Genomic DNA, 21,687 nt, shown 5'->3' with positions numbered 1-21,687 from the left:
GCTCTGTGCATGACAGGGTATGGAGCCCCAACCCCCCTGATGGGCCCTGCTCTGCGCGTGACAGGGGGTGGCACCGCAACCTCCCCATCGACCCTGCCTTGAGTGTGACAGGGGGCGGTGCCCCAACCCCCCAATCGGCCCTACCCTGAGTGTGACTGAGGGTGGCATCACAACCTCCCGATCGCCCTGCTCTGTGCATGACGGGGCGGCGCTCCAACTCCCCAATCGGCCCTGCTCTGAGCCCGACCAGGGGCTGCACCTAGGGATTGGGCCTGCCCTCTGCCACCCGGGAGCAGGCCTAAGCCAGCAGGTCGTTATCTCCCGAGGGATCCCAGACTGCGAGAGGGCACAGGCCGGGCTGAGGGACCCCCCCCCTTCCCCCAAGTGCACAAATTTTTGTGCACCGGGCCTCTAGTAATAATAATAAAAGGCTAATATGCAAATTGACTGAACAGCAGGATAGCCGATTGCTATGATGGGCACTGGCCACCAGGGGCAGACACTCAATGCAGGAGCTTCCACCTAGTGGTCAGTGCACTTCCATATGGGGAGTGCCACTCAGCCAGAAGCTGGCTCATGGCTGGCCAGCGCAGTGGTGGTGGCAGGAGCCTCTCCCACCTCTGTGGCAGCATTAAGAATGTCCAACTAACGGTTTAGACATGATTCTTTGGGGGCCTAAGCCTTTAGTCAGACATCCCCTGAGGGCTCCCTGGCTGCCAGAAGGATGTCTAACTGCAGCTTAGGCCTGATCCCCCTGGGGAGTGGGCCTAAGTCGACAGGTGGACATCCCCTAAGGGGTCCTGGGCGCAGGCCGATCTGAGGGACCCCGCCCGAGTGCACAAATTTTTGTGTACCGGGCCTCTAGTTTGATAATCTTGTTGGTACTCCCATTCACTGGGTTTTGGGCCTCCTGGTTAATCCTATAATTATGTTTTCTTCTAATTGCTCATCTCTTTGGGCACCATGGTTTGTTGGTTTTTGTTTTTGCCTAAAATTCTACTTCTTCAAGATTTCTTTAACTTCATTGTCCAGTCTTTCTATTCAGTTTATTTTGGCTGTCACCTCTTAAATATTCTTGCTTGTTCTTATTCTGTAATTTAAAAAAAAATAGCATCCTGTTCTTGTTTCATGGAAATAATATCGTTCTGAAGATATCAATGATAGTAGTAGTTTGAAGTCTTTTCCCCCCTGCATTGCCCGCCCCCCAATTTGGGGTTCCATGTTTTGTTTTGAGGCTTTCCTCAAATGCCTGGCGATCCTTGGCTGTCTTCTGTTGGTGTTCAAGAAAATGCCACTGCAAGGCTGAGTGAAAGGCCAGTGATGGAGGCTGTGGACCCATAGGCCCAGCCACTCTTTGGGGGCTTCCATTTGTCAGTATTTGTAGAATTTTCCCTAGAGCCATCTAGTTTTTCCAGAGAAGTCTCTCCTTTGAACTCTTGCCTAGTGGGTCTAAGCCTGACAGCCAGTATTTTTGAGGAGACTGGAGACGTGACTTCAGGTACACAGTCTCTCACTTAATGCTCTGCTTTCAGCCCTCTTCCCCACGCTTCACTCAACCTGCTGTCTCTAGGACCTCCTGGCTCAGCTTTACCAGAGAATAAACTGTCTTCTGTGAGGAGTGGGGACTGCAACTTGGGGGTCCAATTATCCTTAAAAGAATTTCAATTAATACCTTTGTTTTCAGTGCTATGCCTTGGCCCTGCTAGTTTCCCGGCATTTCTGAGGGGGAATCGGAGGAGACCTCTATAGACACCGGGGCTCAGCGTCCTTTACTCTGCTAAGTTAGTTCCATTTCTCTGCTTTCTCTCCTAAAACTTGTTACTATCCCTTCTTCCACTTTCTTTGTTTTTTTGTGTGTGAGTCTCTTTTATGCCTTTGGTTTAATTTTAATGTGTTCAGAAAAGGACATAGAAGAGCATGTGTACATACCAACTTGTTTAACCTGAAGGCCTACCTCCTCCCTCTCAGGTCTTTCCATCTTGAGCCCCTTGTCCATTCCAAGCTTCCCCTTCCTCTACTTGGCCCTTCATGTTGGTGCTCTCAGTTCTGTGGCCTCATCTGTGTACTTCAGTTACCTTCAAGAAAAAGCCACTGTCTTCCACATCCCACCCCTAATAGAGCTGCCTCCTGTCCTTGTGCCCCACTGCCTGCAGGGGTGCCATGTTACAGGCTGTGCCTCACCTTCTAGTCCTCTGCCTCAGGTGCCCGTTCCCTATGATGTTGCCTATTTTCCCTCAAGCATCATCTTTTTAAACCTTTCATGAGTCCACCACATTGAGTTGACCTCTTGCCTTTGTGCCCACTGTGCCTTGTATAGCATTGCAGTTCTGGGGTCCGTGTCCCGCAGAAATGCATAAACTCTTCAAGTCAGATGTTTAAGTTTGTGCCTGTGGGCACTTTCTAGAGAGCTCTGTGTTCCCACCATCAAGCCCAGTGCTTGCTACAGTGTAGGCGTTTAGAAAGAATGAAGTTAGTTTTCTTTGCATAAACTTTTTAAACTGTTATTTTAACAAAATCCCAAGGAAATAAATAACATTGTACAAAGCTAGGTATACTATGGGTACTTTATTAAATTTATTTCATAACAGGTGAGCAGTTGATTATACATCTTTTTAACATTTTCCAATTTAAAATTTCTGTGGCCTTATTACGGAACATGGATCTGCAGGGGTTTGGTGGTCTTTTTTTTTTTTTTTTTTTTTTATATTTATTGATTTTTACAGAGAGGAAGGGAGAGGGGTAGAGAGTTAGAAACATCGATGAGAGAGAAACATCGATCAGCTGCCTCCTGCACACTCCCCACTGGGGATGTGCCCGCAACCAAGGTACATGCCCTTGACCAGAATCGAACCTGGGACCCTTGAGTCCGCAGGCCAATGCTCTATCTACTGAGCCAAACTGGTTAGGGCTCTTTTTTTTTTTTCTTGATGTTAGAGTTTGCCACCGTTTTTTCTGGAAGATAACTCTGCCCATCCCTTTAGAAACTTCTTCAGCTCACTTTCAGGAGGAGGCTGCTGGCTCTCTGACCAGGCATCTGTGCCTGGGCCACTGTTACATGGGGGATGTCTCTGCTATTCCTGCCTTGATGACACCTGAAGCGGATGGCTCCACATTCCCAGACAGCACGGAATGGCTGCCCCAGGTTTTTCTGGCATCTGCTGTCTGCAAGTCTTTGTCACTTAGTCTCTATCAAAAATGGACAGAAATGGAACATATGGGGCTTTTCTAAACATATGTGAGTCATCCATTCTTCAGAAGTAGCCATCATTCTCAGGGCCTTCTGAGAATTTGATGAAAGCGAATAGATCCTCATCCCAAGTTAATAGTACTTTTATTATCCTATGTAATAAAAGCCTAATATGCTAAGTGTCCAGTTGTCTGGTCGTCCGTTCAACCAATCAAAGCGTAATATGCTAATGATATGCTAAGGCAGCTCAACCGCTCGCTGTGACGTGCACTGACCACCATGGGGAAGACAACCAGTCGACCAGTCGCTATGATGTACACTGACCACCCAGAGGCAGACGCTCCGTCCGACCTGAGGTTAGCTTGCTGCTGGAATCCAGGCAATCGGGACTGAGCAGGACAGGCAGGACATGCCCTGGAGCCCTCCTGCGGTCCCTCCCCGGCTGGCCAACCTCCCACGTTCCTCCCTGGCCTGATCGTGTGCTGGTGGGGTCCCTCAGCCTGGCCTGCGCCCTCTCAAAATCTGGGACCCCTCAGGGGATGTTGGAGAGCTGGTTTCAGCCCGATCTCACAGGCCAGGCTGAGGGACCCCAATGGTGAACGAATTTGTACATCAGGCCACTAGTTACTTAATAGTTGCAAAAAACAGGCCCTGGTTGCTCATTTATGTACCAGGTGTTCCCTCTAATCTTGGTGCAGGTATTACCCTTTATGTGTGTTCACTTATTCAATGCTTGCAGCAACTCTGAAGGTCTTACTATTACTCGTATTCCCATTTTGCATTTTTAGAAACAAGCCTAGAGAAGTTAGCCTAAGGCAGCTGTGGGCAAACTACGGCCCGTGGGCTGGATCCGGCCCGTTTGAAATGAATAAAACTAAAAAAAAAAAAAAAAGACCGTACACTTTTATGTAATGATGTTTACTTTGAATTTATATTAGTTCACACAAACACTCCATCCATGCTTTTGTTCCGGCCCTCCGGTCCAGTTTAAGAACCCATGTGGCCCTCGAGTCAAAAAGTTTGCCCACCCCTGGCCTAAGGTCACAGAGCTGATAGGTGGAGAAGCCTATATTTGACCCAAACTGGCTGTGCAGTCTAAAGCTCTAGCCACTGTGCACTGCTATTTCCCCCCAACACTAGACACACATGCATTTCACCTGCAGTTCATTCAAGCCCAAATTAGGCTGAGAACCTCGCTCTGGATACTCTGAGATCACCCCTGGGTTAAGCAGGGTTGGGGGAATGATGGCCTGGACATGAAGGTGTTGGCCTTCCTGAGACTCACCTGAAATGCCCTGCCCTTTGGATCCTAGATGCAGCAGCTTTGTGAAACTCACGGCAGCAGCCTTTCTAGAAGGATTCTTATAACAAATCGTGCAAACTTGGATGACCATAAATTTGTTCTCTCCCAGTTCTGGAGGTCAGAAGTCAGAAAGAACCAAGCCTCCCAACAGTTTGGTTTCAGGGTTGGTTCTTCTGAGGGCCGTGGGAGAAGGATCTGTTCAGCCCCGCTCCTTAGATGTCTCTTTTCCCTGCTGATCACCTTCCTTTGCGGCCTGTGTGTCCAAATTTCCCCTTTTTATAAGGACACCAGTCATATTGGATTAGGGCCCACCTCATCTTGACTAAATACACCTGCAATGACTCTGCTTCCAAATAAGGCCACATTCTGAGACACTGGAGGTTGGGACTTTGACATGGATTTTGGGGAGACAAGATTCAACCCATAACACGGACCCATAGGGAGAATTCTGGTCTTTAAATCAAGAATTGTGTTCTTGCCCTAACCAGTTTGGCTCAGTGGATAGAGTGTCAACCTGTGGACTCAAGGGTCCCAGGTTTGATTCCAGTCAAGGGCATGTACCTTGGTTGCGGGCACATCCCCAGTAGGGAGTGTGCAGGAGGCAGCCGATCGATGTTTCTCTCTCATCGATGTTTCTAACTCTCTATCCCTCATCCTTCCTCTCTGTAAAAAATCAATGAAATACATATATATATATAAAGAATTGTGTTCTTTTGCTTCAACAAAGTTATGAATGCCGGGACTACAGGACTGGTCATGTTCTACCTGCACACCAGCTGCTTGAAAGGTGTCGCTCCTCCTCAGCACGTGGGTGGCATTTCATGCTCCACATGTTTTTGCCTTAATTCTTTTGGGGGCCGTTTATCTACTTTCTCACTTCTAATTATGTTGGTGCAGGAAGGTCTTACTATTACTGGTATTCCCATTTTGCATTTTTAGAAACAAGCCTAGAGAAGTTAGCCTACAGTAGTTATGTGTAACCTGATAAGCCACTTCAAATTCTTTGAGGAGCAGTGACTTGTATAACTAAGCTAAGAACTTCCTTTTTATTCCTTCTTTCGTCCTACTTTTCCTGGCTATTTTTCTTGCTAATTTCCTTCTCTTTCTTTCCCAGGCTGGTCTAATATTTAAAGTCAGACTTTCTTTGAAGCTTTAGTAAAATGGAAAGGTCATTTGGGAAGCTTGGTTTGTTCTCTATTTCTGAAAACATGTTTTTCCTGTAGGGAAAATCCTTAAGTCTTATTTGTGGGGCCCTTTCCTGGCTTCGTGACTTTGAAGAGAAGAAACGTCAAGAGGAGGCACGTCTCCTTAAAACTGGAACTGCCCCCTCCAGTGATGGGAAGGACCAGCCCCCATGTATTTCATCTTCACGTCAAGAGACTCCAGACACCCTGGGGCCTACTGGAGAACCTGACTGGGTTACTCAGTTTGTGCAGAAGAAAGAAGAAAGGGACCTGGTGGACCGACTAAAGGTGAGATCCAGGGTAAAAGAAGTGGGAGTGATCTAGGAAACAGCACTTCAGTGATTATTTTGGGTTGATTCCGAGATTTAAATATGTGTTCTTTGGCTTTGCAATGCCTCTTAGTTCTCCTAGCAGCTTTGTTCAGTAAATGGTGTTGCACCCTTGCTGTCCTTTTTTGTTGTTAATCCTCACCTGGGGATATTTTTACCGTTGCTTTTCAAGGAAGGTGGAGAGAGAGAAACATCGATGTGAGAGAGACTCTTACATGAATTGATTGTCTCCTCACACATGCTGCCCTGACCAAGGGCGCATAGTGGACACACAACCCAGGTGCATGCTCTTGACTGTGACCCTTTGGTGTATGGGCCGGCGCTCTAACCACTGAGAAACATTGGCCAGGGCCTTGCTATCTTTTTAAAGCTGATGTCAACAGGCCTTCTCTGGATAAGGGGTTGGCAGGTCCCATTCATTACCCACCTGGGAAAGGAACCTATCTCACTGTTGCCATTGGCAACATGGTTTCATGGCTGCAAACTCAATAAGGAATGCATTTTATTGTGAGAGTATGTGGCTTTGGGAGGGGGGTATACAGACTTCCTGCAGTGAGCCGCGAGGTGGGGACTTGGCGAGGCTCCGGGTCTGGTGATGGGTGCTGGCCAGGGGAGGAGAACTGCCCTGTGTGAAGAGGCAATAGGCTGAGCAGTCCAGACTCTGTAAGAAAGGCTTGGTTTGGGCTTCCTGCAGGAGTCTCCTTTATGGCTTCTTTCCTCTTCAGAAGGAGCAGATCAGGAGGAAGAAGCGAGAAGAACGCCTACAGCAGCTCCGTCACAATACACAGCTCAAGTATGCAGCCAAGCGTGAGGTGAGTGTCATCTCCTGGGGTGGCTGCTTGGGGCCTCGAGGTGTAGCTCCTTTGGGTGAGTGGCCAGGTCTTCGTTCCTCTCCCTGACCCCCACTCCCTAAGTCCTTATGACCCAGTGGATGGGAACTTGAGCCGAGGTAGTGATACCTAGGATATTGATGCTAGTAAAGCAGCAAGGCCCAGGTTAATGGCGTGTGTGTGTGTGTGTGTGTGTGTGTGTTGTCCTTGGGGATGGCCACACTGAGGCTGACTCTGTCGAAGGTGGGGGCATCAGTACTGAGGTTATCTTTCCCCTCCTGCACTGCTCCTGTACAGAGACAGGAAGAAGAAGAGACAGAGCGTCTCCTCCGTCTCAGCAGGGACATACTGGCAGCAGGAACAGAGGCTGAGCCCCTGGAGCAGCTAGCATCTGGGGAGGAGGAGCTGGTCCTCTCAGAGTACGAGAGTGATGAGGAGAAAGGAGCCCCTAACAGGTAGGATAGCACTTCTGCTCCACCCACCACCCTGCTGAGCCCACATGGGAGGCAGCTCCTTCCTTGTGCCAAGAAAGAAGCAGGCTTCCTTGTCACTCTTTGGGCATCTGAAGGGATGGAATGCCAGCCACTGCCTCTTCTCTCAGACAGGCTCCTCCTTAGGGTGCGTAAGTGATAATGGCAGTGATAGTCAGCCCTCTCTCTCTGCCGGGCACTGGCTGCACGTCTGTTAATGCCATTACTCTCGCATCAGTATTTGTGTCTTCCCTTTACACCTGAGGAAGCTGTGGCCCATCCAGGTGTGATGCCTTGGCCAAGGTCACAAGGCCAGGTAGCGGGGAGCTGAGACTTGAACCTGGTCCCCCAACTCTAGATCTCAGACTCTTAAGTACCAAACTGCATTGGGTTCAAGGTGCTTACCCACACCACCATCTTGGTTCCTGTGGCCTATAATTTAAATCCAGGCCTTTCAGACAAAGCTGACTGAACAGTTCTTTATTGACCAAGAAACTAACACTGTAACTAACTCCTTTTCTAATAGCCCAAGGCAATGAACATTGCTGCTTTTTAAAAAAACTGAATTGCTAGGTGGACAAAAACAAAAAAATCCATCTGATGTCCCCACCTTATGTACAAAGTAGAGTATATCTGAAAAAGGATTTTGTGTTTTCTAAGAAGCTTAGACTAATAACGTTGACTAAACAACCAGCCAAGTAATGCAGGTTGACTTACAGTCCCCAGTGCTGATGGGCTACTCATTCATTCCCAGAAAGGGCAGACTTCGTTTATTCACACATCCAGCCTTGCACTGAGATCCTGCTGAGTCTGTGCACTATGTGGCATATGATTTATTTAGTTAGTTTTTTAATTTAAGTTTGTTTTTTTTAAATTCTGAGGGGAGAAGAGATTGATATGGTCATGAGTGACAGCATCTTTTATCCCCTCACCTGGTCAATTGGGGCTTCACTTAGGAAATGTGCATGGAGTTGTTGCTGTTTGCAGGCTGTGGGGGTGCTCCGTAGAAACAAGACACACCCAAATCCCCCTGTGGACAGGATAGGGTGGTTGAGGAGACAGAAGAAGAAATGGTTTTTGAAAGAGATGAATATCACAGGGACCATGGCAGTGTGTTACAGGGCAGGCAACCCTGCCAGGGGAGATTGAGGAACACTGCCCAGAGCAGGTAATGTTTATGAGGAGGTCTTGAAGTTGACTAGCAGTTGGGTAGGTAAAGGGAAGAAGTGAGGGAGAGAGCATTCCTGGCACAGAGCACAGCATGCCCACGCTCTGATAGAGTGGTAGAATCAAGTTCTCTTGGTGAATTGAGAGAAGTCCCATTTGCTGGAGGTTAGACAGTGAGAGGAGAGTAGCCTTGGATGACAAACATTGACCCTAGGGTCTTGGGAATACCATGTCCTTTCTCTCTCTGTCCTCTCCTGAGTGGCAGTGGGAGGATGGCCTTGGTGTTAGCCTGGCGCGTCTCCCTGACCAAGAGCACAAGCGACCACCTGCTGCTTTGGTGGAACTTCGCTGCTGGGATGTGTCCGTCTCCTAGCTCAGAGCTCAATCTTCAGTTTGGCTCTTAGTTGTTTAGGTCTAGGGCTGATCGCTGGCACGTGGTAAGATGCTCAGTAAGTGTGTTTCTAGTTGTGTTTCTAGTTTGCTGAGAAGAATGTTTTTCTGTGTTTTGTTTTTCTCTCAGATTAGATGAGGATGAGGATGACCTGGAGGAAGAACATGTAACTAAGGTAAGATGCCATGTCCTAAGCTTTGTGCTGTGATTGGCCTGGAGTCCAGGGAAAATGCGAAGGCCCCTCCTGTAGGTGAGGAGCCTCCAGCCCACTGACTCCATCTCCCCAGACCCAAACCTGGTCTGTAGGTGCTCACCTGGCAAGCTGGTCTGGGCACCTGGGGAGACATCTCGTGGGAGTGATGCCTTGGCTCGTGTGCCGCAGGACATGGGAGAACAGCCATTCTGGGCCAAGGACCCTGGGTCTCTCTCTGCATTAGGAGTTGGGGAAGGCCAGGGCAGGTCAGAGTGAGAGTTCTTTGTCCTTTGGATGTTCTGATGGCATGCTTGCATGGAGAGCTATGAGTCACATGTGGTGCCAACACTTCACAAATTCAAATCATTTGGTTTCATTCATGTAATACCTTTGTTTTCTCTGTTGAAACTAGATCCCCCCCCCCCTTCTCTTTTTTCCTCTCCTCACTCTTCTAAATCTTAGCGGAGTTCAGAGAAAGCGTGTTCAGCTCAGCCTCTGCCTGCTTTATTGCCAACCCCACCCTCCATGCCCTTGGGAGGTGTATGTGGAACAGCCCCTCACCACTCCCCAGAACCTTAGGGACCTTTTCCATGTCAAGAGTCACCACTCAGGGAAATACTTTTCCTAAGGTGGCCAAGCCCTCCAGAACAGTTGGATTAGGGGCTGAGCATGACTGATGGGAGGAGTCCCATCTTGTGGGCATTCTCTTGAACTTTAGGAGTTGAGGGTGAAGTGGGGAACCCTGGTATTTCGCTAAGATCTTCTCTGGGACAGTTACCTTGCTGTAGGTTTGTATATTTATGACCCCTTTCCCCATTCCCTCAGCCCATCACCCATGGCATTCCTTGATGTGCAGAGAATACTTGAGAATGTTATTCCATCTTTGAAATCCCCTGCTTTTCCTCGGCGCAGATTTATTACTGCAGTCGGACCCACTCCCAGCTGGCCCAGTTTGTGCACGAGGTACAGAAGAGCCCCTTTGGCAAGGACACCCGGCTCGTCTCCCTGGGCTCTCGGCAGGTAGACAGAGGCAGGGCGCCTCAGCCCTGGTGCCCTCTACTCCCTTCCCTGTGCCTTCAAATTCCTCTCGCAGGCAGGCTGAGGAGGGGAGGATCGCCCCTCTCGGGCCTTGCTGACCCTTGGAAGGAAATGGGGGAGGGCTGGTCTGCGAGGCCTGGTGGGCTGCTGTGTATCATGTAGAAGCACCATTTCTTTACCTCTTGCTCCTCTGTCTCATAGAATCTCTGTATAAACCAAGACGTGAAAAACCTGGGTTCTGTGCAGCTGATTAACGACCGCTGTATGGAGCTGCAGAGGAGCAGACACGGTAGCCACCTGCACCCTTGAGCGAAAGGAGCAGCCTCTGGGACCATCCTTTGGCCTCAGGCAGCTGGGAGTGAGGCGCGGGAGGGGCAGGGGCCAGCACAATACTGACAGTATCTTAGTGGAAATGATGGTCCTTCCTAAAGAGCCTCTCCTTGGGAGAAGGTGTGTTTGCTTTCTGAGTCAGAGTTAATTCCGAAATCCGGGTTTTGAACACAGAGTAAAATACCAGTGTTTTGATGAGACCAGAATAAATAGTTCACATAAGGGTTTTGTAGACATGACCTTACTGGCCTGCTCCTGGCCACAGGACCGTTACTGTTCTTTCTGCCTTTGCCCCTGTACTGCCACCTGCAGAGAGCAAGAGCAGAGCTGAGGACCAGGAACCCAAGAGGAGAAGGCAGGCACCCCAGGCTACCTGTCCCTTCTACAGCCATAGGCACTTGCAGCTCCTCCAGGACCAGGTGCTGCTGGAGGTGAAGGACATCGAGCAGCTGGTGGCCCTGGGGAAGGAGGCTGGGGCCTGTCCCTATTATGGGAGCCGGTTTGCCATTCCAGCTGCCCAGGTGAAGACCGCAGAGGGTTGGGCGGTGGCTCTTGGCTTTAACTGCAGCCTAGGCCGTGAGGGAAGTCCCTACTCCTCTTAGTTTGGGAAGGTGTCACTGGCCATGGTTGGACTGACCGACATACTGCACACCGATGACACATAACCCACTCTCCTAGGGCACAGGATCACAGGACGCCCCAGGTCCCTTGGTGGCTGTTCTGCAGGCACTGTGGCATTATGGGGGGTCAGGCCCAGGAGAAGGTGTGCATTCCTAGTTGAAACTACAGTGAGAGATGCCAGGGCAGACACCGGGAGGAATGGGAGCTACAGAACATAAATCTATTTCCAAATGGCTGTTCAGAGTGACTGTCCTGACTGTGCACTTACTGCACCATTTGAGAGGACTTTTCTAGACTGGGCATATGGAGTATTATTTAAACAGAAAAGCTGCCAATTTAACAGGTCAAAAATTATATTGTTATTTGGTTGTTATGATTTAACATTTCTTGCTACTTCCTTCATTTGAGTGACTTTTGGAAATAGGATATTATTTGTGGAGAATTCCACATAATCAAGAAAAGGTTAAAATCGATTTTAAAAGATGCAGGGAACTGTGTTAGTAATAATTTCATGTAGCAGTAATTGCTCATCAGTCTATTTCCCTGGACTGCGTGTGTGGTCCTCGGAGCAATGCAGCAGCGCTCCCAGCACTTTCATGTCCTTCCCAGTATCTGCCACAGCGAGGGTCAGCGCTGTAGACACTGTGTGCCAGTGCTGTAAAATGTCCCGAAATTCTTGTGATCTTGACTCTTTAAGGCACTTTTCACCTCATTTTTGCTTTCATGGTATCCCATTGAGCTAGCTAAGGCAGGTACTTTCCATATTCTACACCTGGGGACAGTGGGGTCCAGAAAGGTTAAGTGGTTTATCTGTTTTCTCACAGCAGGTGAGTAATGGAACCATATTAAAACTTGGGTCTTAAGTTTCCAGTTTTCTGAATTTTCACTTTGTTTATCAGTATTCTTGTAACTGGAAAATCGTCATAACACCAAAGCCACTAAAAAATGTACAGAATGTTTTTATTTTTGTCACCCCAACCCCACTTCTTAACCCTGTTTTGACAGTTTATCAAGCCCATTTTGCAGATGAGGAAAATGAGGCTCACGGACCCCAGAATCACACAGATAGGAAGTGACAGCTCCTGGACCAGAGCCCTGGGCTGCCTTCTGCTATGCTGGTGGTTTTCACCGTTTTTTGAGGAAATTTAGGTGCCTCAGGGGCTACCTTGGGGGCATGGACAAGGCTAAGTAAGCAACTGGGGTTCCCCTCCCCATAACCCCACTCTTGGTTCAATCAGAAGTCAGATCAGCTTCACATTTGTTTCATATATTTGATGTTACACATAAAACGTTTAAGCAAAGAGTCTGTTGTTAAAAGCACATTACGATGCCATCCTTTCTCTACACCTGTTCTGGGCAGGAAATGAAACTGTTCACACCAGGAACTTAGAGCAGGCTGGTGACCCTGCTCTAGGAGGAAGTCCCGCCCCACTCACGTGGCCCCATCTCCTCCCAGGTGGTGGTGCTGCCCTACCAGATGCTGCTGCACACGGCCACCCGGCAGGCCGCGGGGATCCGGCTGCAGGGCCAGGTAGTGATCATCGATGAGGCGCACAACCTGATTGACACCATCACAGGCATCCACAGTATGGAGGTCAGTGGATCCCAGGTAGGTCAGCCTCTCCCTACCGGAGCCAGGGTTTATCATGGGGCAAAGGAACATTTCTCTAACTGCCTGGACCCGGGATTCCTCCAGAAATGGCGCTCGGTAGTGGTGCACTGCAGCAAGGCGGCAGCCTCATGAGAGATGACTGCTTTCCAGCAGATCTCAGAACTGGGATCTAGCTCAGGCAGAGGAACTGGTGCCTTGGTCTTCACTGGCCTGTGTGGTCCTGAGTCCCTCCAGCCCAGGATGCTACTAACCACTCCATGATCCAGGGTAATGGCTTGAGAGAAGTAGCGTCCTCATGTAGTTAGATGTCATTATTATTGATATTGCTTTGAGAGGATTTAACTGAAGAATGCTCAAGATTTCTGAAAGCTACTATTTATTTCCTATTATGTGCCATGCACTGTAGGAGTTATCTCTGATATTCACGTCTATTCTACATTGGGCTGGTATTCCTATTTAACATTGAGAACTCTGAGTCAGAGAGGTTTAAGCAGTGCCTAAGGTCACATAGCTAGTAAGTGGGAAACTGGGATTTGACCACTGGTTTCTGACCATGAAACCCACACAACATTCCACCACCTCTACTGACTAATGCATGGGTTGATCTTAGGCCAGGACATGATGGTTACCTTGAACTATCACTCTCAGTAGGCAACACATCTTTTCCCAGCCCAGTAAAAACTAGCAGGGAGCTTCATTACGGAGATTCAGCCTCTTGCTTTTTCCCTGGCACAAAGTGGCCACTGCAGCAGAACCTGCCTTCCTTCCCCTCCCTCAGGTCCCACCAGCCCATGGGCCTTTAAAACCCACACCTTTAGTCTGTAACCAGCCCCACTCTCCTCACCTTGATTGCCTCCTGTGTGTCCTGGGCTGGCATTTTCTAACCACAATCTAGACAATTGGCACAGCCCTATGCCACTTGCCCAGACCCTAGTCTGCCTTCATGCCCATTTCTTCTCTCCTTAGCTCTGCCAGGCACATTCCCAGTTGCTCCAGTACATGGAACGATACAGGTGAGACACCACCTCCAGAAGGGAAGGGAAAATCCTGCTCAGCCTCAGCACCCCAAGCCAGCCTCTAGAGGAGGCACTTAGGTTGGCATCTCTGCGGGGTGGCCTAGCGTGCTGCTGTCTCCTGTGTGTGTGCACCCACATAGGCCAGGGGTGCTCAGGACACAGCACCTGGCTTTGAAGGCCTTGGGCCACAGCTGGCCTATTTTTCTGGGGGAGTATTTGTAGCTTGTGACCCAGTTTGAAAGACACCAGCCAGAAGGGCCTCAGCTTGGGGCACTTAGAAGGGAAGGTGCTGTTGGAGTAACCCACTTGCTGTCTGTTGATTTGTCCTCAGGAAGCGATTGAAGGCCAAGAACCTGATGTACATCAAACAGATCCTGTACCTGTTGGAGAAGTTTGTGACTGTGCTGGGTGGTAAGGAGCCCCGCAACCCCTGATCCGCTTGCCAGACTCAGACGCTGTCAGGACATCTAACTTAGATCTTTTTCAGGACCCTGATTTATTTCACCGTTCTGAGGCAGTAATAGCACTACAGTACAAGTGAATGCTGTTTTACATGATAGAGTGCTCTTGTGAGGACGGCAGCATGGGTGTGTAGACCCTCCGTGACACGAGTGAATGAAACTAGAGCCTCTGGTTGCTGAGCCCAGTGAGAGGAACTAGAACCCACGGGCTCCAGGTCCCGTGCACCTTTCCAGCATTCTGTGCAGCAGCCCTGTCCTTTCCCGGGGACCCTTTTGAAGGCTTTCATGGAAGCAGAAGTCCAGGACGCCAGCGTGGTGGTTCTGAGGGGATTTTGTCTCATGTTGGTGTTCTTGGTTTCCATCTCTGCCTTGCCTCTGTCACCAAGCAGCTGGGTGTGTCCTGTTGGCACCTGCCTAAACTGGGGTGGCTACTCTGTCCCTGCCTCCTTAGAGGAGGTGTGAAAAGAATGAAACCACCAGGCTTTGGGCTCCATATCACATGTGTGTGGGTCAGACTTTGAGGCTTCCTAGAACATCTGTTCTCAGTGGGGGGTCTATGGATATTAATACATTGTATGCGGGAAACGTGTTTACACGTTTTACATATTTATACGTTCTACCAGTGTAGTAGAGCGCAGGACAGTATTAATTCGTTTTTTATAGACTAACGGTAGAATACGGGTAACGTATAAATACGTAAACTAAAGTTATCGTAATTTTACTGAACGTTGCCATTTGCACAAAAAATTAGTAAAAATGGCCCACGCCACCTGTTAGCGCGCAATAAAAACTACCCGCAAACAATGTGTTAAAACTATCAAAAAGCCGGTTCACAGACAAATGTTCTTATTTGACTAGTATACTGTGGAGTGTGAGAGGATGGGGCCAGAGGACCACCATCTTGACCTGTTTGAATTCTCTTTTAGGGAACATTAAGCAAAATCCCAATACACAGAGCCTCTCACAGACAGGTAAGAAGATGGCCCTCATGGGGCCAGGGCTGGTCTGAGCCAGTTCTGAGCTTCCCTCTGGGACCCCAACACCATGGTCTTCAGAGCAGGACCCCAAGGCTTGTTTGTTTAACCCTTAGGGACAGAGCTGAAGACCATCAATGACTTTCTCTTTCAGAGCCAGATCGACAACATCAACCTGTTCAAGGTAGAGGTTTTACTGGTTCATGTTAGCTCATCAAATCTTATCCTTACCCCCACCTGTGGGCAGAACACTGTTAACACTGTGGAAGGAATAAAAAGGAAATTCCTTCAGTCCTCAGTCAGTCCAGAGGGCTGAGGATCTACAGCACAGACATGCCATTAACCCTGAAGAAAAAAAAGAAAAGTAATGTCAGTAACAAAAGAGGATCCTGGACCTAGGGTTGAAGGGTCAGAGAGATTAGGGGGAGATTAGATTAATAAGCACAACTAGAGATGCCCCTGCCCTCCGCTTTACTTCATCTTTCTTGGGGCACGGTCTTTCCCTGGCTGCTGGGTAGAGCTGGAAGTTAATTTTGTGAGTGTGATCCTGCTTTTGGGCTGAGGTGAGTGAGGTCACAGCTGGGCCACTCTGCTTGACCTTTCTCTCGTCTTTCCACTCCAGCCATAGTTTATTGCAGCCTCACATCTTTGCTTGCTCCAGGCCTACATATCGGTGCTCTCCCCGGGGGCCGGGGGGGGAGGGGCGGGGTACTCCCACTGCTACTAGACTCACAACCTTATGATTCTAGTTTACTAACAGTAACGGAGCAATTACTGTGTTTGAGGCAGTGCACCAGGCTCTGTGACTGTAGAGTAGGGTGTGCCATCTCCATTCTAGAGCAAAGGAAGCCGAGGCTCAACGAGGTCACCATAGGGGGACGCCACGCACAGGCCACACGAAAATGGTGCATGCCGAGCCAGTGTGCCAGCCCAGCCGCACAGACTCAGACCCTGCTTTCTCTCCATTGGGCCTTTCCTTTTCAAACCAGCTGCCCTGACTGGTTTGGTCATGGTTACTGCCATCACCCCCTCAGACAGGCTGGCAATCCTGTCATCTTTGAGTCCTTTCTCCCATTGCGTCTCACATCCAAACTGTGGCCAGGCCCCATAGCCTGGAATAGCTGTTGAATATACCCCACCTTTTCACTTCCACAGCTGCTACTTCAGTGCAGTCTTTTCCTTTGCCTTCTTTTTGGTCTTCTTGATTTCATTCTGTCTCCCTTCTAATAACTTTTACAAACTATAGTCTAGTGAACCTTAACTGAAAGATACCATTCTTATGAGAATTCTTTAAAGGCTCCAAAGTCATCATCTTGCATTCCAGCCTACACGCCAACCTAACTGCACTCCAGGTGTCCCTTGAACAAGTCCCAGGCTTTACCTCCTTTAATGCCTTTGCTCATAGGGTTTTTTTTAAGCCTTTGCTCATAGGGGTTTTTTTTTAAGACTAACTCTTAATCCTCCAAGGTCTAGCTTAGGTGCCGTCATAGTGAAGGAAAGCAGAGGGACACAGCCATCACCCAGGACCTTTAGGAGGGTGGAGCCATGCAGACTTGTGAAGGCTGTGCCTGAGGCCTGGCAGAGGCCCTCTCGTGGGAGAGCACTGTGTGGTGTGGGGACAGTGGGGGTGGAGTGACCTCAGAAAGGAGGGTGACATGGTTGGCCTCAGGAGGCTTTGGGCTCCTTGGGAGGTGGTGGTGACTGATGCTCCCGGGGTTTTGGAGAGTGGTTATCTGTTTTTGTTTTCCATCCTGATTAAGTTTTCCATGTACCTACAGCGGGTTTTGTTTTGCAGGTGCGGCGCTACTGTGAAAAGAGCATGGTCAGCAGAAAGGTACGGCTGCCCTTCCTTGGGGCCTGGGTGGGGTCCAGCTGCACCCCTGCTTGCTGCCCTCACAAAGCCTCTCTCTCCTGCCCTGTGGAAACTCAGGCACCCTCATCTCTATTGTCCTCACTGGGGAGCATCCTTGCCGGGTTGGGGAGGAGCTGCCAAGATGCCTGGTGTTGGGGTGGCGGGAAGGTGGGCCCTGGTTGAGATGCAGATGAGAGGTGGAAGCCTCTTGTCCACCCTGGCCTCCCGCTCTGCTGCCCTCATTTGTCTCTGTTGCTTATTCCTGCTTAGCTCTTTGGCTTCACAGAAAGGTATGGGGCAGTCCTCGCACCCCCCAGGGAGCAGCCCAGACTGACAGGGTTCCAGCACTTCATACAGAGCCTGCAGCCCGGGGTGACTGAGGGTGAGTCAGGTGGTGGGGGCTGGGCTGCAGACCCTGGGCAGGAATGTTCTCACACGTGGACTCTCCCCAGAGAACCCCGTTAGTCCAACTGCAAGGAGGCTCTCTGCTCTCGCCTGTGATCCCAGACTCTCTCCCTTCCACTCTGCAGCTCCCACAGCCCCTGTGGAAGAGGGGGAGGCCAGGGTGCCTCGACCTGCTTCCCCACTGATGCACATCGAAGGCTTCCTTGAAGCTCTCACCACTGCCAACCAGGACGGCAGGGTCATGCTGAGCCGCCAAGGTATTCCGAGGGGGAGCCAGCCTGGAGCTGGAGGCCAGAGCATGAGAGGGGCCTTTACTTCCGTCCCAGCACCTCCCGGGGTCAGGACAAAGAAACGTGGTGATGCCAGCCTCCTGTGACCTGGGCAGGCAGTGGGGGTAGTGAGGAGGGATGCAGGTGTGTAGGATGGTTGGTTGTCTCAGGCAAGGATGTGAGAGGAGCCATGTAGCCTAGTGGTTAAGGCAACATGGGCTTTAGCTTGAGCCTTGGTTCCATCACCTACAAGCTGTGTGTCTTGGACCAGTTTCTTTGTCTCTGAGCCTCATTTTTCTCATGCGAAAAGGGAGCTAATAGTACTGTACCTCACGGTTGTCCTGCAGATTAAGTAGGATTTGATTTAAAGAGAAAGTGATTATCTCTCATGCCTCCTACATGGACCCCTTTGCCTCGGAGGATAGAAGTGTTTCTTGGGCCTGTACCTGCCCCCTTCCCATGTAGCTCTTTTCTTTGTCTTTTTATCAGGCCGCCTCAGTCAGAGCAGCTTGAAATTCTTGCTGCTGAATCCAGCGGTGCCTTTTGCCCAGGTGGTGAAGGAATGCCGGGCAGTGGTCATTGCGGGGGGCACCATGCAGCCGGTAAGGACACCGGATCCAGACTCTTGTGCCCGGGTGTGGATGGGACGGTGACAGGAATGGTGCACAGTTAGGCCTCTTCATCTCATCCCTTGGGTTCCCAAACCAGAAAGGGCTTGGCTTGAACAGGCCAAACAATGTCCACCAGGTGGCACTGCTGTACTGTCTCACTGCTGGGCCTTGTAGGCTCGGGGACCGGGCATTGCCACTGCTCCTGTGTGTCTGCAGCGGTGGGATCACACTTCTCCAAAGAAAGTCCTGCTGGAGTTTCTTCCTCACACATAGTGCCTTACTGCCACTCCCTTCCTGTACCCACTATAGATATAACTTTCTCTCTCTTTTACAAATTTAAATGTATTTTTAGGAAAGTATTATATTTTCATTGTAGAAATCACAGATAAGCAAAAACAGGAAGAAGGATCATAATTTCACTAGCAAAAGATTCATTTGGTGCATATCATAGTTGTATGCATAATTTTTACAAATATACATACATATTTTTAAAACAAAAATATGGCATTATCTGTAAATGCTGTTGTAATTTGCTTTTTCTTACTCAGCAACAAAATGTCATACATATTTTTCTTGTCAGTAAGTAAGCATTTATTTCACCATACTTTGGCTATAACATGAATGTATTATATTTTACTATGTATAACCACTTTTGTTAGGTATTTAGGTGATTTCTAGTTTTTCTCTAGAAAACAACAGCGTTTAAACAATTGAGTGGTAAATGTAACCAGTCCCTGCACAGTGGTTATTTCCTGAGGAGATGTCCTAGAACAGCGATCACCAACCGGTGGTCTGCAGACCACTGGTGGTCTGTGAGGTCCGAAAGGTTGGCGCCCGTTGTTCTGGAACAGGACTTCCTGCATGAAGAGCTACTCGGCATCCTCAAGCAGTCTGTTCCCAGCCTCAGCTGCCTGTGAGATCGCCCCTGTAGCTTTATTGTTTTTCCATTCTTTCATGTGTCTAGACTTGTATATTTTTTTCGTTCGTGTATTAAAATAATTGGTAGTCATTATGGCTCAGTGCTCAAATCCATTGTGGCCTGTGGGAACCTCCCTGCTGCTGCTGGTCCTTGTGATGTGGCCTCCTTAGTCTTGGGATGCTTTCTTACTGCCTGGCACAAAAAACACCCCAGACCACCTGGTGCTTTTTTTGCCCCAGATCTGGAATCATTCATTTCTCCAAGGTGCCCTAGTTTCTTTTACTGGGGATGGGTACTTAGAAACCAAGATCTGGGTGCTGTGTGCGTACAGTGGATGATTGCTATTTGTGGGTCTTTTCAGTACTGACCTGGGAAATATGTTTTCAGACATCATGAGACCTTATTGATATTTCTGATTCAAAAATCAATTTATTTGACCTTATGTTGTATCTCATTTCTCAAGCTAAACTTCTGTTTTTTTATCCTATACTAGAAGCCCAGTGCACGAATTTGTGCACGGGTGGGGTCTGGCCGGCCCACCCCAATCAGGGCCAGTCTGGCTGGGGGGAGAGCCCGCAGGCGATTGGCCAGCAGGCCCTGCCCCCAAATGGGGTGGGGGAGCCAATTGGGGGTCAGCAGCCAGGGGAGGGGCCATGGGAGGTTGGCTGGCCACCCCTACTCCCTATTGGTATGTGGGGGGTGATTGGCTGGGGAAAGGGGCCCCAGGCCGATCAGGATGGGTTTGCTGGCCACAGTGGGCATCATAGCGACTGGTCATTCCAGTTGTTAATGGTGTTCCAGTCGCTGGCTTTTTATATATCTACTAGAGGTATGGTGCACGAAAATTCGTGCACTGGGCAGGGGGGATCCCTCAGCCCACCTGCCCCCTCTCACAGCCCAGAAGCCCTCAGGGGATGTCCTACTGACAGCATTCTGGTCTCTGTCTGCGGGAGGTGACCAGGGGAAGGTGCCGCCCCCATCATCCCGCTGCTGCTGCCACAGCCACCAGGGCTCACAGCTGCCTGAACCCCCAGGCCTCACAGCTCCCAGGGTTCAGGGCTGCCTGAGCCCCGGGCCTTGCAGCTACCTGAGCGCATGACTGCCGTAAGCACGGGCCTCGCAGCTGCCAGAGCTCAAGGCTGCTGTGAGCCCTGGGACTCGCAGCCACTATGGCTTTGGATGTATGTCTGGATGGGCATCCAGAAGACCTCCACCCTAATTAGCATATTACCCTTTTATTAGTATAGGTAATCATAAAAGCATAATATGCTAATAAGACCGGACAGCCAAATGACCTTCCGGACATCCTTCCAGATGACCTTCCGGATGAAGCCAGGGCTGCGAGGGCTGAGGCAAGCCGCCATGGCTGCAAGGGCTAAGCCTCTTGCACAAATTTCTTGCACCGGGCCTCTAGTATTAACATAATTACTTGTTCTTTCCCACAATATACTTAAAATAGTGCCAAAAATATAATACCAACATTCTAACAATAACGTATTGGTTAAAGTTTTATTTCTTTGCATTTGTTTTTTGCCCTTTTGAGTATATCCTGACAGAATATGTGGTCACTGAGGACGTGAAGCCGTTGCTATCAGGCTCTTCTGTGAGCATATGTTGTGAATTTGATAGGTAGCTAGGCTTTCTTTGTTTCAGTTTGAGAGTTTGCCTTTTTGTTGACTTAATTCTATTTTCAAAATATGTAAAACCTCTGTATGGTTCAAAAATTGAAACTCTACAAAGATCAGAAAGTCTCATTTCATCCCTTCCCAACCTGTTCCCCATCCTGTAGGTGAACATGTTTTATTAGCTGGTCTGTCCTTCTACTGTTTCATGTTAATTTTTTTTTTCCTTTTTTTGCCAAAATAAGCAATGCATGTACTTACTCTTTTTTCCTTTCCTTTTTTTCTTACATCAAAGGTGGCATATTCAGTTTCTGTTCACCAGTATGCTCTGGCGATCACTCTGTATCAGCACACAGGCACGGTCTGCGTTCCTTTCGTTGGCTGTGCAGGTTTCTGTTGGGTGGATGCAGCATAGCACTGTCGACCAGTCCCTCTGGAAAGGCAGTCTAGCCCTCACAAATAACTCACAAGAAATATCCTGTGCATATGTTCATTGGTTTGTTGAGCTGTATCTTCAGAGGAAACTCCTAGATATGGGATGGCGAGGTTAGGAAATCAAAATATATCTGATTTGTTCAGTATTGTCACGTTCCCCTCCTCTGCGGTGGCACTATGCTGCATCCCACCTGCAGTGTATGCGAGTGCCTGTTTCTCCAGAGTGGTCAAACTTTTCGACTTTTGCCAATTTGATAGGTAAAAAACTGGATGGAGCTTTTAAAAATACAAAAGCATAGTCCTCACGCTAGCGATTCTTATTCAGTAGTTTGGGCTGGACCCTGGCCATGTGAATATATATATTCTTAAATTCCCACTGGCGATTTTGTTGCATATCCAGGGCTGAGAGCCACTGTGCCAAATTTCCTTCGCTATTCCCACAAGTAGTTAAATGAGACTGCCAACACT

General features: G+C 49.1%; 1 protein-coding gene across 1 annotated transcript in view; it reads left to right on the top strand.

Moving 5' to 3' along the window:
* DDX11 (DEAD/H-box helicase 11) overlaps positions 1-21,687 on the top strand; it is a 50,073-nt gene that overhangs the window by 23,777 nt on the left and 4,609 nt on the right. The window contains 16 exon segments of the mRNA XM_036298568.1: positions 5,714-5,962; positions 6,729-6,815; positions 7,131-7,288; positions 8,991-9,036; positions 9,967-10,074; positions 10,294-10,381; positions 10,735-10,943; positions 12,500-12,652; positions 13,622-13,668; positions 14,003-14,082; positions 15,059-15,103; positions 15,223-15,290; positions 16,902-16,940; positions 17,229-17,340; positions 17,489-17,620; positions 18,122-18,234. Of these exon segments, the coding sequence (XP_036154461.1) occupies positions 5,714-5,962; positions 6,729-6,815; positions 7,131-7,288; positions 8,991-9,036; positions 9,967-10,074; positions 10,294-10,381; positions 10,735-10,943; positions 12,500-12,652; positions 13,622-13,668; positions 14,003-14,082; positions 15,059-15,103; positions 15,223-15,290; positions 16,902-16,940; positions 17,229-17,340; positions 17,489-17,620; positions 18,122-18,234 (1,734 nt within the window).

Source organism: Myotis myotis, unplaced genomic scaffold, assembly GCF_014108235.1.
Source record: "Myotis myotis isolate mMyoMyo1 unplaced genomic scaffold, mMyoMyo1.p scaffold_m19_p_3, whole genome shotgun sequence".
In the NCBI taxonomy this organism is placed as follows: domain Eukaryota; kingdom Metazoa; phylum Chordata; class Mammalia; order Chiroptera; family Vespertilionidae; genus Myotis; species Myotis myotis.
The sequence above is the reverse complement of the archived record's forward strand: the minus strand, read 5'-3'. Positions and strand labels throughout refer to the sequence as shown.